Raw genomic sequence first — 23575 nt, 5'->3', positions numbered from 1 at the left:
AAAAATAGTTATTAAAAAAAAATTAGACGGAGAGAGAGAGAAAAAAAAAAAAATTAGCTGTGCTGCCGGCACGTCTTCCAGGATCTGTCGTAACAGATTCGTCCGAGCCGGTTAACGGTATTTGCGGTTTGCAAGATGCTACATGTCTGGGGAAGATGACAGACACGTTATTATCACCTCTCGCCTGAGATCTGCCCCAACCTGTCCCAGGATGCAGCTCTGCAGCTGCTTGCTGGGGAGTGCAAGGAAATTAGCAGCCGGAGGCAGCGCTTTTCTTTCTCTCTCCCTTGCCAGGCCAGTGGCTTTATTGGGGATCCATTGACTGCAGTCCTGGACACGTCTTGAGTAAAGCTAATGAGAAGCCTGGAATGTAGGAGAAGAGGAGGAGGGGAGGATTTGTGGAAAAAGCAATTGTTGAGCAAATCATTTCCTTCTAGAGGGAAAGGAGGCCTTGCCTGCGCCTTCCCCAACAGGCAAGTCTAGACGCTTAGGTGTCAACAGTTGAAGATAAATAAGATTTTATCAGCTCCAAATCTGTTGGGACACATCCTCCTAGCGGTTCTGCTGCCCAGGGACGGCCGGGCGAGATGGACTTGGCCAGGAAGGCTTTCCAGCAGAGGATTCAGGTTATTTTTTGTGTGAGGCTGTCAGCATCCATAGGGAAAACCACCTCTCCCTGCTCATTTCTTACATGGAGAGGCAGCCCTGGGGCTGAGCAGCCTCTGGAGCCATCTCCTGGGCCTCTCTTAGGGGTGGGCAGTGATGGATGCTGAGGGTCCACATCCAGAAGCCATTGTGGGGCATTCCCTCAGTGGAATCTTGTGGTGTCCAGAACATTTCCTTGGGGCAGCAGCGCCAGGATAACCATGGTGAAGCCTCACAGTGGCCAGTGGCACCATGGGGTGACTGGTTTATGTCCTGGCACCAGTCCTGGTGACTGGTTTATGTCCTGTTCCATCTGGCAGTGGTGCAGCATGGTCTCATCTCACCCAAAAAGCAGCTGGATTTCAAACACATCCGAAGGCCCTTTGTGGTACCAAGCTCTTGGGGAAACAGAGCTTAGAGCTGATAGGCTGCTAGGAGTTAAATAATTTGGTTTTTCCATTTTTTGGCTTATTCCTGGTACTCTGAACAGACAGGAATAGCAGAGGAGGGACAGAGACAGAGCTGGTGTCACAGTATCAGCCCAGAAGCTGAGGGCAACACTGAAAGCTGCAGGAAATCCCAAAGGAATAGAGGTTCTGTGTTTTTCCATAGGCTCCAGGGGAGATTGTCAGTGCTGCTGCTGCTTTGTGTGTTGGTTCAAGCAACCCTGCATCCACAAGCCACAGAAACCATTTTTGTTCCTCAAACACATGGTAATACTCAATAACAGACAGTCTCCAATGTTTTCCAGGAACAGAAATGACCTGAGTCCTAATGTAACTGTGGAGACAGACACCAGAGGTCCCCAGGGTAGAAAAGGGTGTGGAGACACAGACAGGAGATGCTCAGGGCAGAACACACCCTGGCTTCTTTGTAGATGTGAAAGGAATCCTGGAGCTGAGGTCTGGACGTGCCAGGAAGGGGTTCAGGTGCCCCAAAAAGTTGTTGCTATGCCCGGCAGCAAGCTGGCCACAGCTCAAGCGACCTGAGCTTTGACTGTCACATGTGGCCGGTCCTGAGAGGTCACTTTGTCTAAACACTGCAGAATGGGAAGGATGTGGGTGAGCAGGTGGCAGGAACACAGCCATGGCACACAGAGAGCCAAAGCAGCAGTGCTGGTTTGAGATTAAATCCCAGCATTTTGATCTCTGGGTTCTGCTCTGCCACTGCTTCATGTCACACTTGAGCAGCACATGGTGCCTCTGGTCCCTGCAGGGTGCTGTGCAGGGTATGGCTGTGCTGGGAGGTACCAGCACCTCAGGTGATGCAGCAGAGCCCAGCAGAGATGTGCATGGGGCCAATAATTATCAAATACAGATAATGGAGGAGAGAGGTGTCTGCTCAGGGACACTCTACACAGTGCAGGTTTTGCTGTCCCTTACAGAGAGTGCATTGCCAAGCTGGGCATGCAGAACCTCCTGGCATCCCAAAACCACAATGTTTGTTGTCCTGGTGGCCATGAGCAGCCTGGCTCTGTGGGATCTCTCAGCCCTGGCTGCAGCTGGGGATGGGCACAGGACGGCTCCACAGGGAGAGGAATCAGCAGCACGGCCGCCCAGGGCTCAGCCTGGACTTTTCTTGCCCAGAATTATCAGCAGGGAGTTCCTTAAAAGAATAGTTTGTTATTGTGGAGGGATCTTTGAAGGCGATCCCGGAGCTGTTGGGACATGATAAGGTTATCAGCAGAGGCAAGTCTGCACGGAGAGGCCGCCTTCCCCCTGCAGGGCATCACTCTGCTATTTAACAGAGATTTATCCATGTCATAACATGGTATAATGAGAGAATTTGTTACCAAAGAACTTGCCATAATGCACCTCTGCTCTTCCAGAGCAGTTATAGTTCCCAGGCGTGTTGAGGGCTGCCCGGGAATGTCTACATGAAAAGATCCTTTGACAGGAGTTGTCAGTATTTTAACACCTGGCAAGGAAGAGCCCCCTCCAAATAACCCTTGTTTTGCCATGGTGGCTCCTCTAAACCAGGGTGTTAAACCCCATCGTGGTGGGTGAGTGGGTCCCGTGGGCTGCAGCCACAGGGGAGTTTCCAGCCAGGCAGAGCAGAGTCACCACGTTGTGAGTGGAGCCCACGCTTCCAGCTCAGACCTGATCCCTGGGAATCCCTGCTGGGGATGCAGGATCACACCCAGGAAGCCAAGCTGGCCATGGAGTCAAGGTGTAGTCAGCATCATCCGGTATGAGTGCAAAATTTGGGGATTTCGGTAGGGGTTTCCAAGCTTCCTCTCTTGTTGGGTGAGTCCAAGTGCCTACAAAAATAAGGATTAATTCTTGTTGTCGGGTTCAAGTGCATGTTGCACCTTTCAGTCACCACCCCCCAGTGACCACAGCATCTTCCTGCTTCCCCAGCACTGAGCAGGTTCTGATCTTGGGACACCCAGGACACACCAGTGAGCTGGTACCTGCAGCTGGCCACCACCAGTGCAGTGCTGGAGGAGCTGCAGGAGCTGCTGCTGTTTGCCTTGGCGGATCCTCTGCCCTTTATGTCTTCCCAGAACTTCCACAGAGACCACCTGAATGAGACAAACCTGGCAATGGTTTCTCTTATTTGCCCTGTCCCAGTCCTGGGGGTGGGAGCAGCTCGCTCAGCCATGGGTGGATGTACTCCTGCAGCCAGGGCAGCAGGACTGGGAGACACAAATCCCTCCTGCCTGACCCACAGCTGCACTGGGACATGCTCACAGCCAGGAAAAGTGGGGGCTGAGCCATCACTGAGCCCCTCAACACCCTCCAGCCCTGTGCTGAGCCCCTGTTTTGGGCAGCCCCAGCTCAGGAACCGCCTGGCACGGGGAGAGCAGAGCCTGCCCTTGGCACACCTGTATTTGGATGGCTCAGGACAAGCTTTAACATCCCCACAAAGGCTCTGCACGGTGGTATTTTTTTGGCACCGGGCGCTGTGTTGTGGGGATGAGATAAAATACCTGGAGCAGGAACATGCCCTGCCATGCAGGGACGGGCTGCTCCGAGCACAGGGGTGGGCTGGTGTATAGCAAACACATTCCTTGCGAGGTGGAAAACAGCATGGCACGGCTGGGGTGGAAGGGAATCGCACATCCCCACGCCTGGGCAGTTCCTGGAAGGTGAAGGACAGGCTCTCCTTCCCCAGCCCTGCTCTGGAGGGGCACACGCTGCAGCTCCCAGAGCTTCCCCCATCCAAGGGCCTTGTGAGACAAGTTTGCCACCAAGCAAAGCCCAGGGGAGGAATTTGCTGGCCACACACCATTTTCTACTCAGGAGTGACTGCTGGCACTGCCACAGAGCATCCTCCTCCCACAGCCAGCCCAGGCAGTTGTCCCCATCCTGTCCCTACCCTGTCCCCTCCATGAACCACTGCTGCTGCAAAGGATTGAGTCAGGATCAGGACAAACACATCTGTGTCAGAACTAAACTCCATTAGCTGTGACACTGCTGATGGCACCAAGCATGATTTCCTCAGGCTGTGCTGTGTCAGTGCCCTGAGTGCTCTGTGTGTGTGAACAGACTCAGGAATGTTTCCAGAATGAGCTGAGTGATGCACAAACGAGGGTTTTGCTGATTTTCAGTGAGATTCCCTCTGTCTCAGTGCAGTGGTGCCAGAGCTCTTGCCTACCTGAGAAACCCTTCCCTGCCCCAAGAGGTGGCTGTATCCGGTTTACATGGAAACATAGTGTGGGTGAAATTGCCAGATTTCAACATTTCCAGGGAAAGGGAAGAGAAGGAAGCCTTGCCTTTACACCAGAGCAGCAGAGGAAGCTGAGGTTGGACGGGGCAGCACCCTCCACCCCACCAATGGATGCTCACCTGAGGGATGTCTCCTGTTTTCCATGAGATCCCCTCTGTCTCAGTGCAGTGATGCCCTGCTCTGGCAGAGCCCTTGCCCACGTGGGAAACCCTTCCCTGCCCCAAGAGGTGGCTCTATCTGGTTTATATGAGTGAAATTGCCAGATTTCAACATTTCCAGGGAAAGGGAAGAGAAGGAAGCCTTGCCTTTACATCAGAGCAGCAGAGGAAGCCGAGGGTGGATGGGGCAGCACCCTCCACCCACCAGGGATGCTCACCTGAGAGATGTCTCCTGTTTTCCAGTACTCCCCGCTGCTGAAGAAGCTCTACTGTCAGATTGCCAAGACATGCCCCATCCAGATCAAGGTGTCCACCTCACCACCCCCGGGCACCATCATCCGGGCCATGCCTGTCTACAAGAAGGCAGAGCACGTCACCGAGGTGGTGAAACGCTGCCCCAACCACGAGCTGGGCCGCGACTTCAACGACGGTGAGGGCTGCGTGTCCCTGGTGTCACCGCCCTCCTGTGCTCAGGATGAGCACCCTGGGCAGCCATGGCTCTAACTGGAGGTTTTCCTTGCAGGCCAGTCAGCCCCTGCCAGCCACCTCATCCGGGTGGAAGGCAACAACCTGTCCCAGTACGTGGATGACCCTGTGACGGGGCGGCAGAGCGTGATGGTGCCCTACGAGCCCCCGCAGGTACCTGGCTGCTCGTGGTGGGGACAAGGACCTGCCCTCCTCCCTTGGCCCAGTGTGCCCCTTGCCCTGGCACGTCTGAGACCACCCTGTGCTCGTCCCTGGCACACTCCAGAACCTGCAGGTCCCAGCCCTGTGAAGCATCCCAAAGCAGCCTAGCCTTGGGCAGTGGGGTGTAACAGGATACCCCTGGGGTGCTTCCACAGGTACCTGTGGAAGGGAGTACCTTAACCCAGGTACTCCTTCCCTGGGTGCCCCCACAGTCCTTGTACAGTCCACTTTTTCAAGCTGGGACCATCCCCAGTGTTCCCCTGCTCATCCTGCCAAAGCATCAGCCCTATGCCAGAGGGTCCAGCCCTGATTCATCACTCCCTGGGATCCCAGCCTGCCTCCCCTCCTCTTCTTCACCCTCGGAGCATCCTAGCCTGCCTCCCCCCTCCTCTTCCTCACTCCCCGGGGATCCCAACCTGCCTCCCCCCATCACTCCCCACTCAGCACCTTCTCTCCCTTCCTGGCCAGGTGGGGACCGAGTTCACCACCATCCTGTACAACTTCATGTGCAACAGCAGCTGCGTGGGAGGGATGAACAGGAGGCCCATCCTCATCATCATCACCCTGGAGACGAGAGAGTGAGTGGCTGTGGGAGCAGGGATGGGCATCCCTCCCATCACAGGAGGGTCTGGGGAAGGAACCCTCCCTTGCAGGGAGCATCCCAGGTGTCGGAACTCAGTGCATCCCTCCGGGTGTCCAGAGTTGCCAAGGACCCCGCCAGGGGCTCGGAGACCCTGGCACACAGCCCAGAGCACCTGGGGATTTGATTTTGACCCTTGGAGCAAGTTGCCAGCTTTGTATGAGGACCTGAAAGTCACAGAGGTTAGAATAGTATAATAAAATTATCACAGGGTGAATATGTAGATTTTAGGATTTTTGGTATGGGGGTTGTGGGGACAAGATGGAGGAATCTGGGTGTGTCCAGCCTTTCTTCTTCTTCTTCTTCTTGTTCTCCATTTTCTGCAGTGATGTTGGCACTTTGGGATTGTGCACTAACATAGGTGATAGGTATTGGGAATTAAGTGTAAATATGTTATACGTAGTTTGTAGTATAAAAGGACACACACACAAAGAGTGCCTGTGGCTGCCCTGCTGAGCAGACCTCGGCTGGGCAGAAAGGAAATTTCATAGATAAGAATTAATAAACAACCTCAAGGCCGAAAAGTGAAGAGTCCAGACTCGTTCTTCAGCCACACGGGCAGAAGCAGAGACACCCTGCACATCTCGGGGCTGCAATTAACAACAGATATCCGAGACCCAGGAAATGGGATGGGGCAGCCCCAGCCCGTTGCACAGCAATGCTCCCCTCTGCCAGCTCGGAGAGGGGCTGGCACGGAGGGACCAGGGACTGCTCAGCTGGAGCCTTCCTCTGCCCCAGGAGCAGCGGCTCAGGGGCTCGCTGAGGGTCGCTGATGTGGTTTCTGCCCTTCCCAAGGGAGAGCAGGGCCACTGATTGTGCTGTTCTCCCAGCGGGCAGGTCCTGGGGAGGAGATCCTTCGAGGGGCGGATCTGTGCCTGTCCCGGCAGGGACAGGAAAGCTGACGAGGATCATTTCCGAGAGCAGCAAGCCCTGAACGAGAGCACGGCCAAGAACGGCAACGCCAACAAGCGCAGTGAGTCCCCTGACAGGGGTGGGGGGCTCCCAACATCCCTGTGCTGCACAAGTCTGGGCTCAAATTCACACTCAGGGATGATGCTTTGACTTTTCTCCACTAAATCTCATAACCTGGACCCCACCCCTCTCCTCACAGAGCCTGGGCATGGCTGTCATAGCCAGATATGTTTATTTATTATTGACAAAGGGACACTCCCATGCCAGGCCCCAAGGGAATGGTTTTAGCATCCTGCACAGCTTGAGGTGCTCCCTGCCATGTCCTGTTTCCCATGACTGTTAGAGACATCTTTTATGGAAAATCCTTTTCTTTAGGATTTTTCCTCCTGAGAAGCTGAGAGGCCTCAGGAATAAAATGTAAACAATGATTATCTGCTGCTGTGGAATGCAACAGGTGCATCTGTGATTGGTCTCATGTGGTTGTTTCTAATTAATGGCCAATCACAGTCAGCTGGCTCAGACTGTCCGAGACACAAGCCTTTGTTATCATTCTTTCTTTTTCTATTCTTAGCCAGCCTTCTGATGAAATCTTTTCTTCTATTCTTTTAGTATAGTTTTAATATAATATATATCATAAAATAATAAATCAGCCTTCTGAAACATGGAGTCAGATCCTCACCTCTTCCCTCATCCTCAGACCCCTGTGAACATGGTCACACACAACTATATCTATTCTCTTTCCAGCCTTCAAGCAGAGCCCCCAGGGCATCCCAGCGCTGGGCACTGGCATTAAGAAACGGAGGCATGGGGAGGAGGAGATGTACTACGTGCCTGTAAGTGTGGGTGAGCTGCAATGGGGTCAGAAATCCATTTGGGACAGAGGTGACATCGTCCCCTCTGCCAGAAACACCTTGGGGAGGGGATGTCAGGCCGGTTGGGGCTGCGCAGGCTCCTGTAGGACAGCAGGGGCCTTGGGAATAGGAGCAAAAGCATCCATGGACACACATGTTTAAGGGATTCAGGCATCCCAAACAATCCCTGGCTGCAGTGACAGTCAATCTGGGTGGAAAAAAGGGAGAATGAGGAATTAGCCAGGTGGGACAGGAATAAAGCAAAGTCCTGGTGTTGTTCCCTCCTGCAGGTGCGAGGCCGGGAGAACTTTGAGATCCTGATGAAGATAAAGGAGAGCCTGGAGCTGGTGGAGCTGGTCCCACAGCAGCTGGTGGATTCCTACCGGCAGCAGCAGCAGCAGCTCCATCAGAGGCAGTGAGTGCTGCCCCAGCCCCCGGGACCCCCACAGCTCTTGAGACCCCCATAGGCCCTGAGACCCCCAAAGGCCCTGAGACCCCCAAAGGCCCTGAGACCCCCCATAGGCCCTGAGACCCCCACAGGCCCTGAGACCTTTACAGGCCCTAGGACCCTCAGAGCTCCTGAGATCCCCAAAGGCCCTGAGACCCCCACAGGCCCTGAGACCCCCAAAGGCCCTGAGACCCCCCATAGGCCCTGAGACCCCCACAGGCCCTGAGACCCTTACAGGCCCTAGGACCCTCAGAGCTCCTGAGATCCCCAAAGGCCCTGAGACCCCCACAGGCCCTGAGATCCCCAAAGGCCCTGAGACCTCCATAGGCCCTGAGATCCCCAAAGGCCCTGAGACCTCCATAGGCCCTGAGATCCCCATAGGCCCTGAGACCCCCACAGGCCCTGAGACCTTTACAGGCCCTGGGACCCTCAGAGCTCCTGAGATCCCCAAAGGCCCTGAGATCCCCACAGCTCCTGAGACCCTCACACCTCCTGAGAACCCCACAATCCCTGAGACCCTCACAGCCCTTGGGACCCCCACAATCCCTGAGACCCCCATGGGCCCTGAGACCCCCACAGCTCCTGAGACCCTCAATCCTTGAGAACCCCCCAATCCTCCAGGCCCCTGCAGCCTCCTGAGACCCCCACAGTTCTGAGATCTCCACCATTCACTGAGGCCTCCATCATCCCTAAGATCCCTACAGTCCCCCAGAGCCCTGAAGCTCCTCAAGACCCCTGCAGCTCCTGAGACCCCGACAGTTCCTGAGACTGCCACAATCCCTGAGACCCCTAAAGCCCCCCAGACCCCTGCAGCCCCTCAAGACCCCCACAGCCCCTGAACACCCTTGTCAGGGAGGCTGGATGGGCTGGGAGGGAGCTCCATCCCACCCACCCCAGTGTGACCAGAGTGTTCCCTCCCCAAACAGGACCCAGCTGCAGACACCTTCCTCCTACGGCCCCGTCCTTTCCCCCATGAATAAAGTCCACGGAGGAGGAATCAACAAGCTGCCCTCTGTGAACCAGCTGGTGGGGCAGCCTGCCCAGCACAGCTCCAGTTCTGCGCCCAGCCTGGGCCCCATGGGTATGTCCTCTGTCAGCAGGCTGGGCTCTCCCTCCCCAGGAGTGGGGGTTTTACTGATTTATTGATGGCTGGGGGTTCCCCTGTTGGGGGAAACCCTCCTGGAGCAGTTCTGTGTCAGGAAAACGAGATGCACTGGATTTTTTCGGTCTTCAGCTAGTTGTTTATTATTATCTTATCAAAACCTCAGCGCATCATCTACACCAGGCTTTGAGCACAGGAAAAGCGCTGCAAAATATCTATAGATATACAGTTGCAAGGTCTTTTAAAGTTGCCCCATCCAATTAACTTTTAAAACACACTTTATTTTTACCTATCTAACAATAACTCATCCCTTGTCTGTCCACGTAACCTAAAACTGCAGCTTTCCTTGACCAATCACCCTGTGCCACCAACACTGCAGAAAATGAAGAATCGTGGGACAATGCCCAATGCCCTCTATCTTGTCTCCATCTACTACATTCTAAAAATCCCCAAACCTAAATTTCTCACCCAAGTGACATACTACACTATTCTTTATAATCTATTTCACGCTTTTGTGGACTCTAGTCGGTCTTGAAGTCCTGGAAGCTTTGTCCATGGGTGAGGGTCAAAGCCAGTGCTTCTCTGGGGGTCACAGCAGACAGAGAAATATTCCCTGTGCAGGGTTCCCACAGGTTATCAGGTTTGGGTGGTTTCTAATGGGTGCATTTGTTGCCACTGCCCAGGACCCGGAATGCTGAACAGCCACCCCATGCAGAGCAATGGAGAAATGAACGGGGGCCACTCCTCCCAGTCCATGGTGTCGGGGTCACACTGCACCCCCCCTCCACCCTACAGCGCCGACCCCAGCCTCGTCAGGTAGGGAAGGCACCTGGAGTCCTGTCTGTCTGTCCTCTGTTCCTGGCTGTGTCCCTCGCTCTAACCTTCCCATCTGTCTGGCAACTGGTCAGCTGGCCACTGGCCCCAGCTGAGGAATCACTGCTGCTCCTCTCACCTGAGCAACCAAAGCCCAGCTACCAATCAGTCAGGAACCCCCAGTGCCCTCATACACCTCCCTGGGAATCCATCCCTGATCAACTGGAAATTAAGTACATCCTAAAGTGGGTCTTTTCCTCCCTGTCCAATGGCATGTAGCTCTATGAGCTTCCCCCTTCCCCTTCCAGCAACACCTGGAAATGAGTCCATGTGACTTATTTCAATCAGAAATGCACTAACAGCTCTGCAGGTTTTGAATGTTTTGGCCTTTAAAAAGACCACGGATGATTTGACAGACCTACCTTGGGCCAGCATCCACACTGGGCAGAGCCCGGGGCATGCCCTGATCCCCCTCCCCAGTAGCTTGAGCTCCCTCATATTATATGAGTTCCTGAGCCAAAATCTCAAACAATCAGGAGGAAAACATGTGTAGTTTTAGGAATGAACACAACCCCACACTGTGCTTTGACCTTAGTGCCAGTGGAGCACCCATGGAGCTCCCCACATCCCCCACCTGACATGGTCTGTCCCACAGAGATGGGACACAGCTGTTGTTCATGAGAACTTAATGCCACAACTTTATTTTCCAAACTTTCTCTGCAGTTTTCTAACAGGATTGGGGTGTCCAAACTGCATCGACTATTTCACCTCACAAGGGTTACAGAATATTTACCACCTGCAGAACCTATCCATAGAGGTAAATGCTTTGGGGAGATCTGTTCTTACCACTTGTTTCCCACAGCTGTTGGTCTGAAAAGCAAAACTGAAAGTGTTTTGGAGGAAGGGAAACCTGTGCCCCAACCCCTCACAGAGAACATGTGTTCCCAGGATTGATGCCTGTCATTCCTGCCCCCTTGTTGGTCCTTTGGAGGTAGCTATTGCTCAGGCCTTGGTAAAAATCACAACCAGTCCCAAAAAACTACAACCAGTCTCAACTGCTTCCTCCAGACTCTCAGAAGCAACAGAGATCAAAGATCCCCAGCAGAGCTCAGGGAGATTTTCCACCTAACACAGAGAACACAGCTGAGGTGCTCAGGGGAACACCCCATATCCCACAGAGCCAGCAGGGACACCCCACTGCAGCTCAGGGAGGTTTAATCTGGTCTCACCACTTCCCCTGCTAATCTTTAGAATGAAAGAGGCTGAAGTCTGGAATGAAATAGCCCAGATCAGGCAAAAGCTGTCAGAAAAAGCATGGAGGGGATGCTGGAAATACCTGTGTGTGCCCAAAGCCTCATCCTCTCTGCTGCCACACTCTGGTGCTGGTACCACGGGCAGCACCAGAGCAGTTCCCCAGCCCATCAGAGGAACAAGAAAAAGGAAAACAAAAATAATCTTGAACCCTTTGATCCATGGAAAACCCTGTAAATCCCCAAGCTGGTGTTTTGACTGAGACAGAGCTCCTGCCCGACCCTGTTTTGACCTCGTTTTGCCCCAGGCAGGTGTAGCAGTGTCTCTACCTGGCAGCTGCAGCGTGCCGCAGGAGAGATGATGATTTGTCACTGGTGGCTGGGGCCAGTTGTGTAACCTGAGCCTGGTTCTGGACCATTTGCTGAACTAACTCCATGACTGCCTGTCAGCTGTCCACGGGAACGTTTAGGAATGGCCAAAACTTGTGTCAGGGCAGAGCTGTGTGTCTGAGTCGTTTGTAGCTACTAATTGCATACTCACTGTCTGCTCCAGTTAACGCTCCCGTGAGTCTCTGTGCTGGCATTAACACGGACCCCTGGCAGCTCCCCCCTGTGCTGGTGTGTGTCCTGGCACATGTCCCCAGTCTGAGGTCACCCACCTCAGTGCTGGAGGCTGGTGCTGCTCCAGCCTGCTGGGCCAGGACCAGAGCAGAGGCCATCCCAAGTGCACAGCCACAAGGATGCTTCACACGCTGCTCTGCAACCTGTGTCCAAGGGGAATGATCCCTTCCTTCCCTCCCATTTCCACATCAGTTTGATGTGAACCCCTCCCAAAACAACAACAAAAATCTCCCACCTGCAAACCTGCAGTTACTTGCTTTCAAAGGGAAAATAACCCAGGGTGTGGTGGTGTTTGCAGGGGTCCCAGGATGAGGGAAGAGATGAGAATCTTGACTCCATGTTTCAGAAGGCTGATTTATTATTTTTTTGTATATATTATATTAAAAGACAATTATATACTAAAACTATACTAAAAGAATAGAAGCAAAGATTTCATCAGAAGGCTAGCAAGGAATAGAAAGGAATGATAATAAAATCTTGTGACTGACCAGAAAGTCTGAGACAGCCAGACTGTGATTGGCCATTAATTAAAAACAACCACATGAGACCAATCAAAGATGCACCTGTTGCATTCCACAGCAGCAGATAACCATTGTTTACATTTCATTTCTGAGGCCTCTCAGCTTCTCAGGAGAAAAAATCCTGGCAGAAGGATTTTTCATAAAATATGTCTGTGACACCCAGGGGATGCATCCATGGCCATGGGTGCACCATGATGAACCCATGGCCGTGGCGGGAGGTCCAGCTCTGCTCTGTTGGGCATTGCACCCATGTGTCCCCCCCCAAATACATAATCTGGGGCTTTCTCCTGGATATAACAAACTTATGCATCTCTGTAGCACTCAGCTTGGGTTTGGGGACAGATGGACACAGAAGTCCCATGCTCTGTGATGCCCAGGAGGTTTTGGTTGTCCACCCTTAACGTCCCCTGAAACGTGTGAACCTGAGGGAAGGACCCATGGCCATAGCAGGAGGTCCAGCTGTGCTCTTTTGGGCATTGCACCCACGTGTCCCCCCCAAAAGCACAACCTGGGGCTCTCTCCTGCTGGTCCAGCCCCATCTCTGCCGGCCGTGCCTGAGCGGTGTTGTCCTTGCAGGATCTCGCGGCACTGAAGATCCCGGAGCAGTACCGCATGATCATCTGGCGGGGCCTGCAGGAGCTCAAGCAGAGCCACGACTACGGGGCCCAGCAGCTGATCCGCTCCAGCAGCAGCAACGCCTCCACCATCTCCATCGGCAGCTCGGGCGAGCTGCAGCGGCAGCGGGTGATGGAGGCCGTGCATTTCCGCGTGCGCCACACCATCACCATCCCCAACCGCGGCACCGCCGACGACTGGGCCGACTTCGGCTTCGACCTCCCGGACTGCAAATCCCGCAAACAGTCCATAAAGGAGGAGTTCACGGAGGGAGAGATCAACTGAGGGGCTCCTGAGGTGGCAGCGAGACACCGGCGGGGTGATAAACTCCCTTCACCCCCTCAAAAATGTATTTGCAGCCTTGGGCACCTGGAGAAGTTTAAGTTTGTTATATCCAGGGGAACTGCAGGCCCTGAGCCAGGCAGGAGGTGCCTGCCTGGGGAGGAAACTGGAGGTGAGGAGGAGGAGGAAGGAAAGGAGGAGGGCAGCTGAGCCAGCTCAGCAGCCAGAGTGGGATTTCTGCCTGCCCACGGCACAGGAGGCACTGTGTGGTTTGTGTTTTCCTGGAGCATCCCTGCACCCAGCAGTGTAAGGACAGCACATTTTTCTCATCCCTGCTCACCGTCCATGTTCTTCATGGTGTCCCAAACTGAGAGGGCTTTGTCACTGCAACAGACTCAGCTCTGACCTGTGCAGGCATTGCCAGGGACTGGTGTGAAGCCACATCCTTGTTTTTCCATGGACTGCCAAATGCACCCCTTCCCTCAGCCCTCAGTAGAGCCAGAAAGACCCTGTTTGTCCCTGACCAATGTGTTCTTGTACTTAAAGGTTGGTGTATATAAACAGAATGTACATACAGTAAACTCATTGTGCTGTAAGGAGAGAGAAAGATTTATTTTCATGTAAGCTTTAAAAATTGATACTGACTCCTGAGACACCGCAGTGTCAAGTAAATTAATTCCATGTTGTAGCATGTAAACATGCAGACAATCCTGTCTCCAGCCTTATCTATTCAAAACTCAGTTTTTTCCCTCCTCTGAATCTCTTGCATGCAGTTGTGCAGGAGGGGGAAAGCCAGTGATTGTCCTGGGAAGTCAGAGGACTGGATAATCCTTCCCTGCTCCCTTGGGGAGTTTTGTTGACAGGTCAGACCTGACAAGCTGGAATGTCATGGTGTAAATTCCATCTTTTTGGAGCACAGCATGAACTGGCTGCCCAATTCTCTTCTGTTCCTCGTCATTTTCCCCAGCTGCAATTTCTCTGTTGATTCAGATTGGGAAAAAAGCCTTCACAGAAAGCAAGGACACAAATAGGTGTGTTCCCTCCCTGATTGTTCATTCCCTACACTTTTGGGAAGGCAATGTCCCACAACAAGTCCTGGAAAGGCACTGGAAGTCTCAGGAGCTGTCGCTGTGGGAGGGAGGGCAGGGAGCTGCTGCATCTGCCCCCTCAGCCCTGGGTCACTCGAGATTTTGGGCAGCCTGAGGGAACCTGCACAGAGATGATGCTGCCCAGCACATTCCCACTGCTGCACTCTCCCTCTGGAGGCCTCCAAAGGCAGCCCTGCACCTGCTTCCCATCACCCCCAGGCCGGGGAAGGGGCTGGATACCCTTCCCAAAGCCCTGGACCCTCTAAGCAAGAGCAGAAGTGCTGAAATCCCACCAGGGCTCACCTGAGATGTGACTTCTCCTCCAGGCAGGCAGTGGATGCTCCCTCTCCAGGGGGACAGGAGTGTGACCACTGCATGTGCTGCACCCACAGCCCTGGGCTGGGACCCTCCTCCTTCCAAGGCCTTGTCTGGGTGTCCCACAGCAGCTCTGAGCCTTCAGCACACAGAAGTTGCCTCTTGTCCCTCCTCTTCCTCAGGGACTGATGAGCTGCAGGTGCAGTCACCATCCCTGAGGCCATCCCACCCCTCACACCACAGGGATTGGGAATCTTTGGGATTGGGAACTCCCCTGGCGTGGCTGACAGTGATCTGTGTCCCCAGGAAATGGCTCAGGAAAGCACTTTAATGCTTTAAAGCTTTTGCAACAACCACTCACATTTCCAGAGTTCCTGGGGCTGTTTCCAGCAGTATTAATGGATCACTCTGTGATAGGAATTGTATTTTTTGTAATGTCATCTTTGGAAAATGTGTTATTTTTATAGCTGTGGTTACTCTTTTGTTTTGGGTTGTTTTTTTGTTGGTTTGTTTTTGTTTTGTTTTTGTTTTTGTAACACAATAAAAGCACATGTGGGAATTCCTGCATCTGGAAATTAAAATTGGACAGAAAGTGCCCTCTTAACCCAGAGTAAACCTTCAACTGTAGGACCTCAAAGGGCCTAAAGCTACTGAAACAAAAAAGAAAACTACCATTGTGTACTAATCTGCTACAGCAAGTACAGAGAGGCAAAAACCAGCTTCTGAACACATAAAACTTTTTTTTTTTTCTTAATAAATGGCTAAAAAATAGTGAATGGAATGGAGAACAAGCATTAAGACACAGTTTTTCTGAGCTTGAAAAATGACACTGTTAAAAACGATTTCCCAAAAAGAACACAAATTTCACCATTATTTCTAGTTTTAGGAGTATATATTCCACAGGTAGGAATTGGAAATGGATTGAACTAAAGGTTCTTGCAAAAAGTTTATAAACTAATGCCTTGGAATGGAAGAAGTCAAGAATGTTGTTGTAATTCAATAAAAATACAAAAAAAAAAGGTTTCAAAAGATCTTGAAAACTGGCATGTGACAGCCAGACAGGAACAGTCAGAGCCGCACAGCTGCAGAGAGCTCCACACATGACAAAGGTGCAAAGCTCCTGGCAGACACTGCCTGGCCCGTGGCTCTGCCTTCTGCTGGGGCCTGTGTCCCAACCAGGATCATGGAACCCAGACTGGTTTGTTTGGAAAGAACCTTAAAGCTCATCCCATCCCACCCCTGCCATGGCAAGGACACCTTCCACTACCCCAGGTTGCTCCAAGCCCTGTCCAACCTGGCCTTGAACACTTCCAGGGATGGGACAGCCACAGCTTCTCTGGGAAATCCATTCCAGCCCCTCACCACCCTCAAAGGGAAGAATCTCTTTCATATATCCAATCTAAACATACTCACAGATGCTCCTGTGGTTTTTTGAGCATTACATCACCTTCCTTGTGGCACTGCTGGGAAGGCGCCTGCTGCTTGTGACTTCTCCTCCAGGCAGAGGACAACAGTGGCTGTTCCCTCTCCAAGGGGAGACTTCTCCCTCATCCCAGCTACTGGTGAACCTACACCACCCTGCCTGGCCCGAGGAGCATCCCTCTTCTCCCAGGCAAACAGAGCTCTGTGGCCAGCAGCACCCTCCAGGAGGAAAAGCCACCAGGATGAAACCACACGGAATTTCTTGCAGGCTCTGTCTGACATGGTAGGAACCCTGCCCTGCCCCAGCACCAAGTGCTCCTGGTTCAGAAGTGCCTCTGTCTGCTGGGAACACCAAACCACCATCCAGGCTTCTGTTGAGGCCACTGGGTGGGAGTGGCTGTCACACGAGCTCAGCCTTGACCCCGGGCGGATCCGTGGCACCGCTGTGCAAGTCCACAGCAGATCTGTTCCTCCAGGACTGCTCGGCTGCTGCAGCGACCTGGATGGTCCAGAGGAGCTGCTCCTTGGTGACCACGGGGGGCTCCTGGCCTGTGGGACAGGAACAAAGCACTGGATGAAACCCATGGTCCCCTGTGAGCACAGATCCCACCACAGCACTGAGGCTGCAGGACTTAAAACATTCCAGCCCTCTCCTCCTGCCCTGTCAATGCAGCCACAACAACTGAAATACTGTTGAATAAAAATAGCTTGGACTAGATGGTCTTGAAAGCCTCTTCCTACCCAAGCCACTCCATGATTCTGTGATTTTTATTCCTTCTGGGCAGCCAGGACTCTGGCTGAGGATAGTGTGGACTAGATGGTCTTCAAAGCCTCACTGTACCCAGGCCACTCCATGATTCTGTGATTTTTATCCCTTCTGGGCAGCCAGGACTCTGGCTGAGGATAGCTTGGCTGTCACAAACAGCTGCTTTCATCACAAAGGACAGTAAGGTCCAAGGTAATTTCTACTCCCAACTCTCATTTCTTCCCAGCACAGAGTTTCAGATCATCATTCCCCACCCATCTCCATGACCTGACATGGTGCCTCCCCCAACAAAGCCAACCCAAAGCAACACCAGCCATCAATTTAAGCCTTGTCCCACCTTTCAGGGTCCTCAGGAAGTGCCGGAAGAGCTCCCTGTATGCATCTCTGTAGCGCTCAGCTTGGGTCTGGGGACAGATGGACACAGAAGTCCCATGCTCTGTGATGCCCAGGGGGTTCTGGTTGTCCACCCTTAACGTCCCTTGAGACCCGTGAACCTGAGGGAAGGAGCAAAACAGGGAAGAAAGAACATTTTTAAATTATCACATTTTCAATCTCACACAGGTTAGAGAAGGCCTGGTTTGTAAAACCAAGACAAAAGTAGGTTCTGAAATGAGGAGTCACACCTGCCCCAGCCCTGGTATGGCTCAGACACAACAGAAACACCAGGGATGTGCTGTAGTATAATTGCTTCTACTTGTGTGATACCTCACCTGAGCAAAGCCCCTTTTATAAGTGCTTCATTCCTCCCCAAGACCAGCCCCCATAGCTGTAATTATTCATTAGTGTAGAAATTGACACTTTTCTTCCCCTTTCATATGCTGGACTCCTGCTACACAGCTGACACCACCCTGGAAAGGACAAAGGAAATCTGCACAATTTCAGCCTCAGGACAGCTGACACCAGCTCCTGCTCTGGTATGATTCATGCAGCTCTTAAAACCACATAATGCATGGGACAGAGAGAAAATTTGGGAGATAAATTTGAGAAAAGAGAAAGTGGATTGTAGATTGAAAAAGGACTGCTGCTGAGGCAACAACCAAACAAACAGATGTGGCACTTAAAGCTCTGCTCTGGGTGACAAGGTGGGGATTGGTGACAGGTTGGATTTGATGATCCTGGAGGTCTTTTCCAACCTCAATGATTCTGTAATAGAGGGGCTTTGGGAAATGTGCTGCAGGAACACTCAGAGGAGTCAAAACAGACTTGACTGAGCAGCAGGACCCCACCTCCAGCCGCTGGTCACAGCTCCTGGTGCAGTGCTGGCTGATGTCCAGGGTGACAATGGCTCCACTGGGGAACTTCATGCTGATGGTGACCGTGTCCACATCCCTCAGGCAGCCCATGTCTGGGGATAAAACACGCCTGGCTCACCCCAGGAACAGCAAAGCAGCAAGTTCTACAGCTACAAACTGCTGTTCTTCCTTGGGGAGGCAACACTGGCTTTGCGACAGCTTCCCACAGCATCCCAGCTGCTTCACCAGCATTCCTGATGGAACACAGGCAGTTCTGCAGGAACACACAGCCCCAGGCCCAACTTCACCTTCCCAGCCTGCAGCTCTCTAATGAGGGCACCCACCTGTGCTTCCAGGATCAGGCAACTTCCAGCACGTTGCTGGAGCAGGCAGAGGGTACAGAACCCTCCTGGGGGGCTCTTGTTTGCTGCATTTCAATGCTGTGCCATGGAAAAGAGCATTGCATCCTGCCCCTCCTCACCCCAGCCAGCCAAGCTTGGCAGCTGCTGCAATGACCTTAATTAAAACTCTGCATTTCCATTTCAAAAATGGCAGCTTCCACCTTTTATGGTTCGTTTAAATGAGTGTGGTAACCCAGAGTGTGCCTATCAGCCAAACATGGCCCAGAGCAAACGCACAGCTTTGTGCTGGGATCCACAGGGAAGGGCCAGAGAAAGCAGAGAATGAACATTTCATTCACACTCTTGTGAGCTCAAACCTTTGCTCAGTTATTTTCTGCACTCTGGTTCCAAACCTGGTGTCCTGCACTCATGTGCCATGATAACTCCACTGCAACTGCTCCACATCAGCAGGAGATTCACCAGATTCAGAGATCTTCACCAGATACCCTCAAGGAACCTGCCTTACATTCCACCAGCCTGTTTATTCAGCTGCTCCATGATGGAACAATTGTCATGGCTATAATGGTCTCGTTCCTTCTTTCTTCCCAGTTTTAACCCTGAACTCCAGAAGTACCCAATGAACCATTAAAAGACTCATTCTTACCTGCACAGAAGGCATGGCCCAGGGAAAATATTGTATCTGGCACACTCTCTCCCAACAGCAAACTGATAATATCTATGTCATGCACAGCAGCATTGTAAAATATTCCACCTGGAAGAACCAAAACTGGGCATTAATGTTTCCATATTGAAACCCACAGCCATTTCTGAATTGCACAGTGATGGTATGAAAACCCCTACAGTGAAGAACCTAATAAAGGGACAAAAAAAACCGCACAGAAATGAAGTTTGGTAAAGAAAACACTCCTCAAAAATGCTCCTCCCCATGGATCTTAAGGCTATACAAATTCAGGGGAATTCCCACAGAATACAGAGACATTTCCAGCACAGGTTTTGGATCAACCTCATCTGATTATGGTGTCTCTGCCCATGGCAGGGGGTGAAACAGATGAGCTTAAAGGTCCTTTCCCACCCAAACCATTCCACAACTCTGACTGTAGCCCAGACCCTTCAGCAGGGAGCTGCTGGGTACCTGAGGCTTTCAGCAGGCCCAGAGAGGCTGCAGGATAGAGGCTGCTGATGGTTGATATCCGGTGGATCCTGCCCAGGGCCCGGCTGTCCCGCACCTTCTTGTACAGGAACTGCAGGGCTGGGTCAAAGCGCCTTCCAAGGGAAACAAGGATAAGGTTGTTAGGAAAATTAACCCACAAACATCAGAGGTTTATGTGCAAAAAGGAGTCAGAGGAGTCCTTTTTACTTTATTTGAATAAAGGGAGAGGCCATGGGGCATTCCCCTGGGATCTCTCCAATTTTTGGAGGATGCAAACTCCTTTTCATCTCAATTTCTCAACCACATTTCCCTTCTCTCTTTCCCCATTGGCTGAGGTACTTGAGAGGTTCAGACTTCCCAAAACACCTGATACCGAAGATTTCCCTCTAATGTATAACCCTCCCTTTTAATTTTTAATTCTTATGGAATTTAGGGGGTTTTCTTCCCTACTGTTTCTTTCATCTTTCAATGTCTAATTTCATTAATCAGCAAACTTAAAAGTTTATTTGTAAAAGCAAATATCTTTTTCCATTCACTAATCAGTGGAATCCTTCCCATTGTTTATTTTCTGTCCCAGTGCTAGTTTTATCTACCAGCTTGTTTGGAAAGACAAATCTGCTATTCCTCTCAAGGAGAAACCAAGCTGATTTGAGGACCAAGTCAGGAAAGCCTGAGGAATCAGTGCTGCTTCCAGACATGGGATTTTATCAAGAATAAATCACAGGAAAACCACTGGTCTTACTTGTAGAACCCACACACAAGTGGCCTCCCACATCTGTCAGCCTCATCGAAACAGGTTTCTGCTGTCTGTCTGTCCAAGCTGGGCAGCCCCTCGCAGAACACACCTTTACCTGTGCAAAACAGGACACACACAGGGCTCAGGGGAGACACAGCTGCACAAAACACCTTGATCTTGCAGTAACAGCTCATTACATTTCTGGTTTTGATGGCATTTACCCCCTTCTGCCTGCCTGCTGTGGTTTCAGCTGTCCCAGGGGTGGGACTGTTTTGGTGACAGCTTTCCTGTGAGTCCTGGTGGGATTTTAGGATGAGACACTGCCCAGTCATACTGGGACCAGCATAGCACAAATCCCACTGGTGTCCAGCCATTAACATCAGCAGGGATCTCAGTCACTTTAATTACACAATTTGAGAGCCTGCACAGCTCCAGGGCTGCTGCTGAAACACAAACACACTCACAAGTGCACATCAACGGGCACAGGGAAAAGCTGAATGTGCAGCTGCTCCTCTCACCTGCTCGTAAGGCATCTCTTACCATCTCAGGGGCTTTGTCAAGTGGGGAACAAATAATGGCTCCAGAAACTCTGCAGGAATCAAGAGAGATCTTCAGTAAGGACAAGGTTTTCACGAGATCAAACAATGCTCAAAAGCTCTATTTGGTTACACTTAAAAAAAACCTAATACCCCATTGCTCTGGAAGAGCCAGCTGGGTTATAGAAGGAACTCAGTGCCTGCTTCAAGGATGAAATATAGTGACACACATAGGTTAAAATCACAAGTGGCACAAAGGAATTGCACTGCTTTTCCTGTATCTTCAAGGAGAAAGCCTTTTAAATGTTTCCTTTAAAAAGGATTTAAATCCTGACAGTTAACACACACAGAGAAATCCGAAGTATTTATGTGGTAGAGCTGCTGATCAATGCATCTTAGCTTCCTGTGATTCTTTATTTTTTAATGTCAAATATGCCTTTCCTAAAAGCTCTGCCTTTTGCTCCTGCAATATTTTAGACCTGACAGCAACAGCACTTCAGTGATGTTACAGTTGTTCAGTTCAAATGCCACAATCCTCCCTATATACACCAACCCTTGCTTATCTCCAGAGCTCCAAGAGCCACCAAACTCAGCTGACTGCTCTGAGACAGGGAAACTGGCAAGCAGCAGGGAAGGTGCCACTTATTATTGCTCTGTGGGAATGGAGGAAAATGTTGGGTTTTTTTTAATTTCTTAACAAACTGCCTGTACCTAAACACCTCCAAGTTTCCATTAATCTGGGTATGCAAGCCCAGTTAAGCTTCTCAGAGACTCCTGAAAGACCCATGGGTAGGTGACAAAAGGGTCCTTCACTCCCACACGGATGGCCAGAGGCACAGTCTGGGACTGCTACAGAATTTCCTAGAGGGGAAGGCAAGGCTTGGATGGAACCCTCCAGCCTAAGAAGAGCCACATGCAGAAGCTGGTGGCCCTAGGCACAGTCTGGGGCTGCTACAGAGTTTCCCAGAGAGGAAGGCAAGGCTTGTGTGGAACCCCCTGCCCTGGTCAGTACCGCGGATCGCTGAGTGCGATGGTGGCATCCTGCTGCCGCAGCACCCTGGTGCCAGCCGGGACCTTGGCACCAAAGGCACGTTCCACCTCCTCCAGCTGATCCTCCACCACATACAGCAGGCAGCAGCCAGTTTCCTCCAGCAGGCTTTGCAACAAGGCTGTGCTCACGAGCCCTGCGCCGAAGAGCACGAGGCCGCTGCCACCATGGCATGAGGGGGGTGTCGGGCTGTTGGAGGCATCACGTGCAGACCCACTTTGGCCAAGAGGTGCAATCCTGGTGTGGAAGGTGGCCAGCGGTGAGGGGTGGCTGGCAGAGGTGGAGGGTGTTGGGTTGTCCCTGTGTGTGGCAGGGATGGGGTGGTGGGGAACCAGCAGCTTGTGGTAGGAGGGAGGGGAGGGGACCATGCTGTAGCCGGCGCTGGAACCAGTGGGGACGAGGAAGGAGGGATGGGAGAGCACAGAGGGCACGTCGAGTGGCAGGGGCAAGCTCAGGCTCAGGCTGGAGTCGGGACCTGCAGAGCTGAGGAGAGAGAGATCAGAGGATCAGAGTATATCTTGAGCTGGAAGGGACACACAAGGATCATCAAATCCAACTCTTGAGAACACCCTGCATAAGAACACTCCATGAATGCCACCATATGTTGTCCAAATGCTTCCTGAGCAGGGTCAGGTGAGGCAGATAATTAAAGAATCATTAAGGTTGGACAAGACTTCCAAGCAGGGCAAACCTTTGACTGAACACCTCCTTGCCAATTAAACCACAGCACTAAGTGCCACCCACAGCTCCCTCAGCCACTCCTCATAGCACTGACTCCCCAGCCCCTTCCCCAGCTCCATGGCCTTCTCTGGCCACACTCCAGCCCCTCAATATCTGTTTTGTAGTGAGGAACAGAACTGGGCATGGCACTTGAGGGGCCTCAGCAGTGCCCAGCACAGGGGGACGGGCACTGGTCCAGCTGGGGACACTGTTCTGGGGTCGGGTGAGGCTGAGATGGGGCTGAGATGGGGTGGGTAGGGTGTGAGGCAGGAAGGGCAGAATGAGGCCGAAGCAGGGGTCGGTCGGGTAAGGCTGGAATAGGGTGAGTGAGGCAGGGAAGGAAGGGCACGATGAGCCCCAGAAGGGGTCGGCCGGGTAAGGCTGAGATGGAGCGGGTGAGGCAGGGAAAGGCCGGGTGAGCCCGAGCAGGGGTCAGTCGGGTGAGGCTGAGATGAGGCAGGGAAAGGCCGGGTGAGCCCGAGCAGGGGTCGGTCGAGTAAGGCTGAAATAGGGCGGGTGAGGCAGGGAAAGGCCGGGTCAGCCCGAGCAGGGGCAGTCGGGTGAGGCTGAGATGAGGCAGGGAAAGGGCGGGTGAGCCCGAGCAGCGGTGCGTCCCTCACCGGAGCCCCGGGGCGCGCAGCCCGAGCTGCCGGAGCAGGCGGCGGTTGCGGCAGTGGCGGCCCGAGCTGAGGTGCTCCAGGATGCGGTCGCGGCGCACCCTCAGGGGCAGCTGGCACGGCGTGCACAACAGCGTCTCCACGGCGCCCGCCGGGCCCGGCCCCGCCGGCTCCCGCCGCACCGACAGCTCCGAGAACTCGGCAGCGTAGTCGTGCAGCGTCTTCCTCCTCCGCCCCATGGCCCGGCCCCGCTGACTCGGAAGCGGAAGGCCCGCCCGCCTCACGCCGTTGCCCGGCAGCGGCCCCGCTCCGAGCCCCGCCGTGCAGGACAGACCCGGCCCGGCCCCAGCCCCAGCCCCGGGCGAT

At 52.7% G+C, this 23575-nt stretch overlaps 2 protein-coding genes across 3 annotated transcripts in view; one reads left to right on the top strand and one right to left on the bottom strand.

Moving 5' to 3' along the window:
* TP73 (tumor protein p73) overlaps positions 1 to 15400 on the top strand; it is a 31316-nt gene extending 15916 nt beyond the window's left edge. Inside the window, exons 5-14 of one of the 2 annotated variants that reach the window (XM_030963713.1) lie at positions 4719 to 4905; positions 4999 to 5114; positions 5631 to 5740; positions 6633 to 6775; positions 7459 to 7547; positions 7856 to 7980; positions 8940 to 9094; positions 9799 to 9931; positions 10652 to 10745; positions 12897 to 15400. In XM_030963713.1, the coding sequence (XP_030819573.1) occupies positions 4719 to 4905; positions 4999 to 5114; positions 5631 to 5740; positions 6633 to 6775; positions 7459 to 7547; positions 7856 to 7980; positions 8940 to 9094; positions 9799 to 9931; positions 10652 to 10745; positions 12897 to 13220 (1476 nt within the window). In that variant the 3' untranslated portion in view covers positions 13221 to 15400. The remainder of the gene's footprint in view (positions 1 to 4718; positions 4906 to 4998; positions 5115 to 5630; positions 5741 to 6632; positions 6776 to 7458; positions 7548 to 7855; positions 7981 to 8939; positions 9095 to 9798; positions 9932 to 10651; positions 10746 to 12896) is intronic. The other variant, XM_030963714.1, reaches the window with a different exon arrangement.
* LOC115912248 (myo-inositol 2-dehydrogenase-like) lies at positions 14872 to 23449 on the bottom strand. The gene is made up of 9 exons (XM_030963715.1): positions 23213 to 23449; positions 21837 to 22355; positions 20807 to 20877; positions 20295 to 20403; positions 19535 to 19665; positions 19046 to 19153; positions 18035 to 18153; positions 17146 to 17302; positions 14872 to 16591 (listed from the first exon to the last, which is right to left on the bottom strand). Exons 1-9 carry the CDS (start codon positions 23446 to 23448, stop codon positions 16443 to 16445), a joined length of 1599 nt encoding a protein of 532 aa, XP_030819575.1. The 5' UTR covers position 23449; the 3' UTR covers positions 14872 to 16442.
* Positions 23450 to 23575: the final 126 nt, after the last annotated feature.

The sequence above is a fragment of the Camarhynchus parvulus genome, chromosome 21 (genome assembly GCF_901933205.1).
Source record: "Camarhynchus parvulus chromosome 21, STF_HiC, whole genome shotgun sequence".
Lineage (NCBI taxonomy): Eukaryota > Metazoa > Chordata > Aves > Passeriformes > Thraupidae > Camarhynchus > Camarhynchus parvulus.
Note: the sequence above shows the minus strand (reverse complement) of the source record. Positions and strands in the feature narration are given on the sequence as shown.

Bases quoted from the DNA above. Each gene is read 5' to 3' on its own strand.
- LOC115912248 (XM_030963715.1), bottom strand. From the start codon at position 23,448: ATGGGGCGGAGGAGGAAGACGCTGCACGACTACGCTGCCGAGTTCTCG. The intron at 22,356-23,212 runs GTGAGGGACGCA...CTCTCTCCTCAG, and splicing joins CTGCGCGCCCCGGGGCTCCG to CTCTGCAGGTCCCGACTCCA. The intron at 17,303-18,034 runs GTGGGGTCCTGC...TCCTTCCCTCAG, and splicing joins GCTGTGACCAGCGGCTGGAG to GTTCACGGGTCTCAAGGGAC.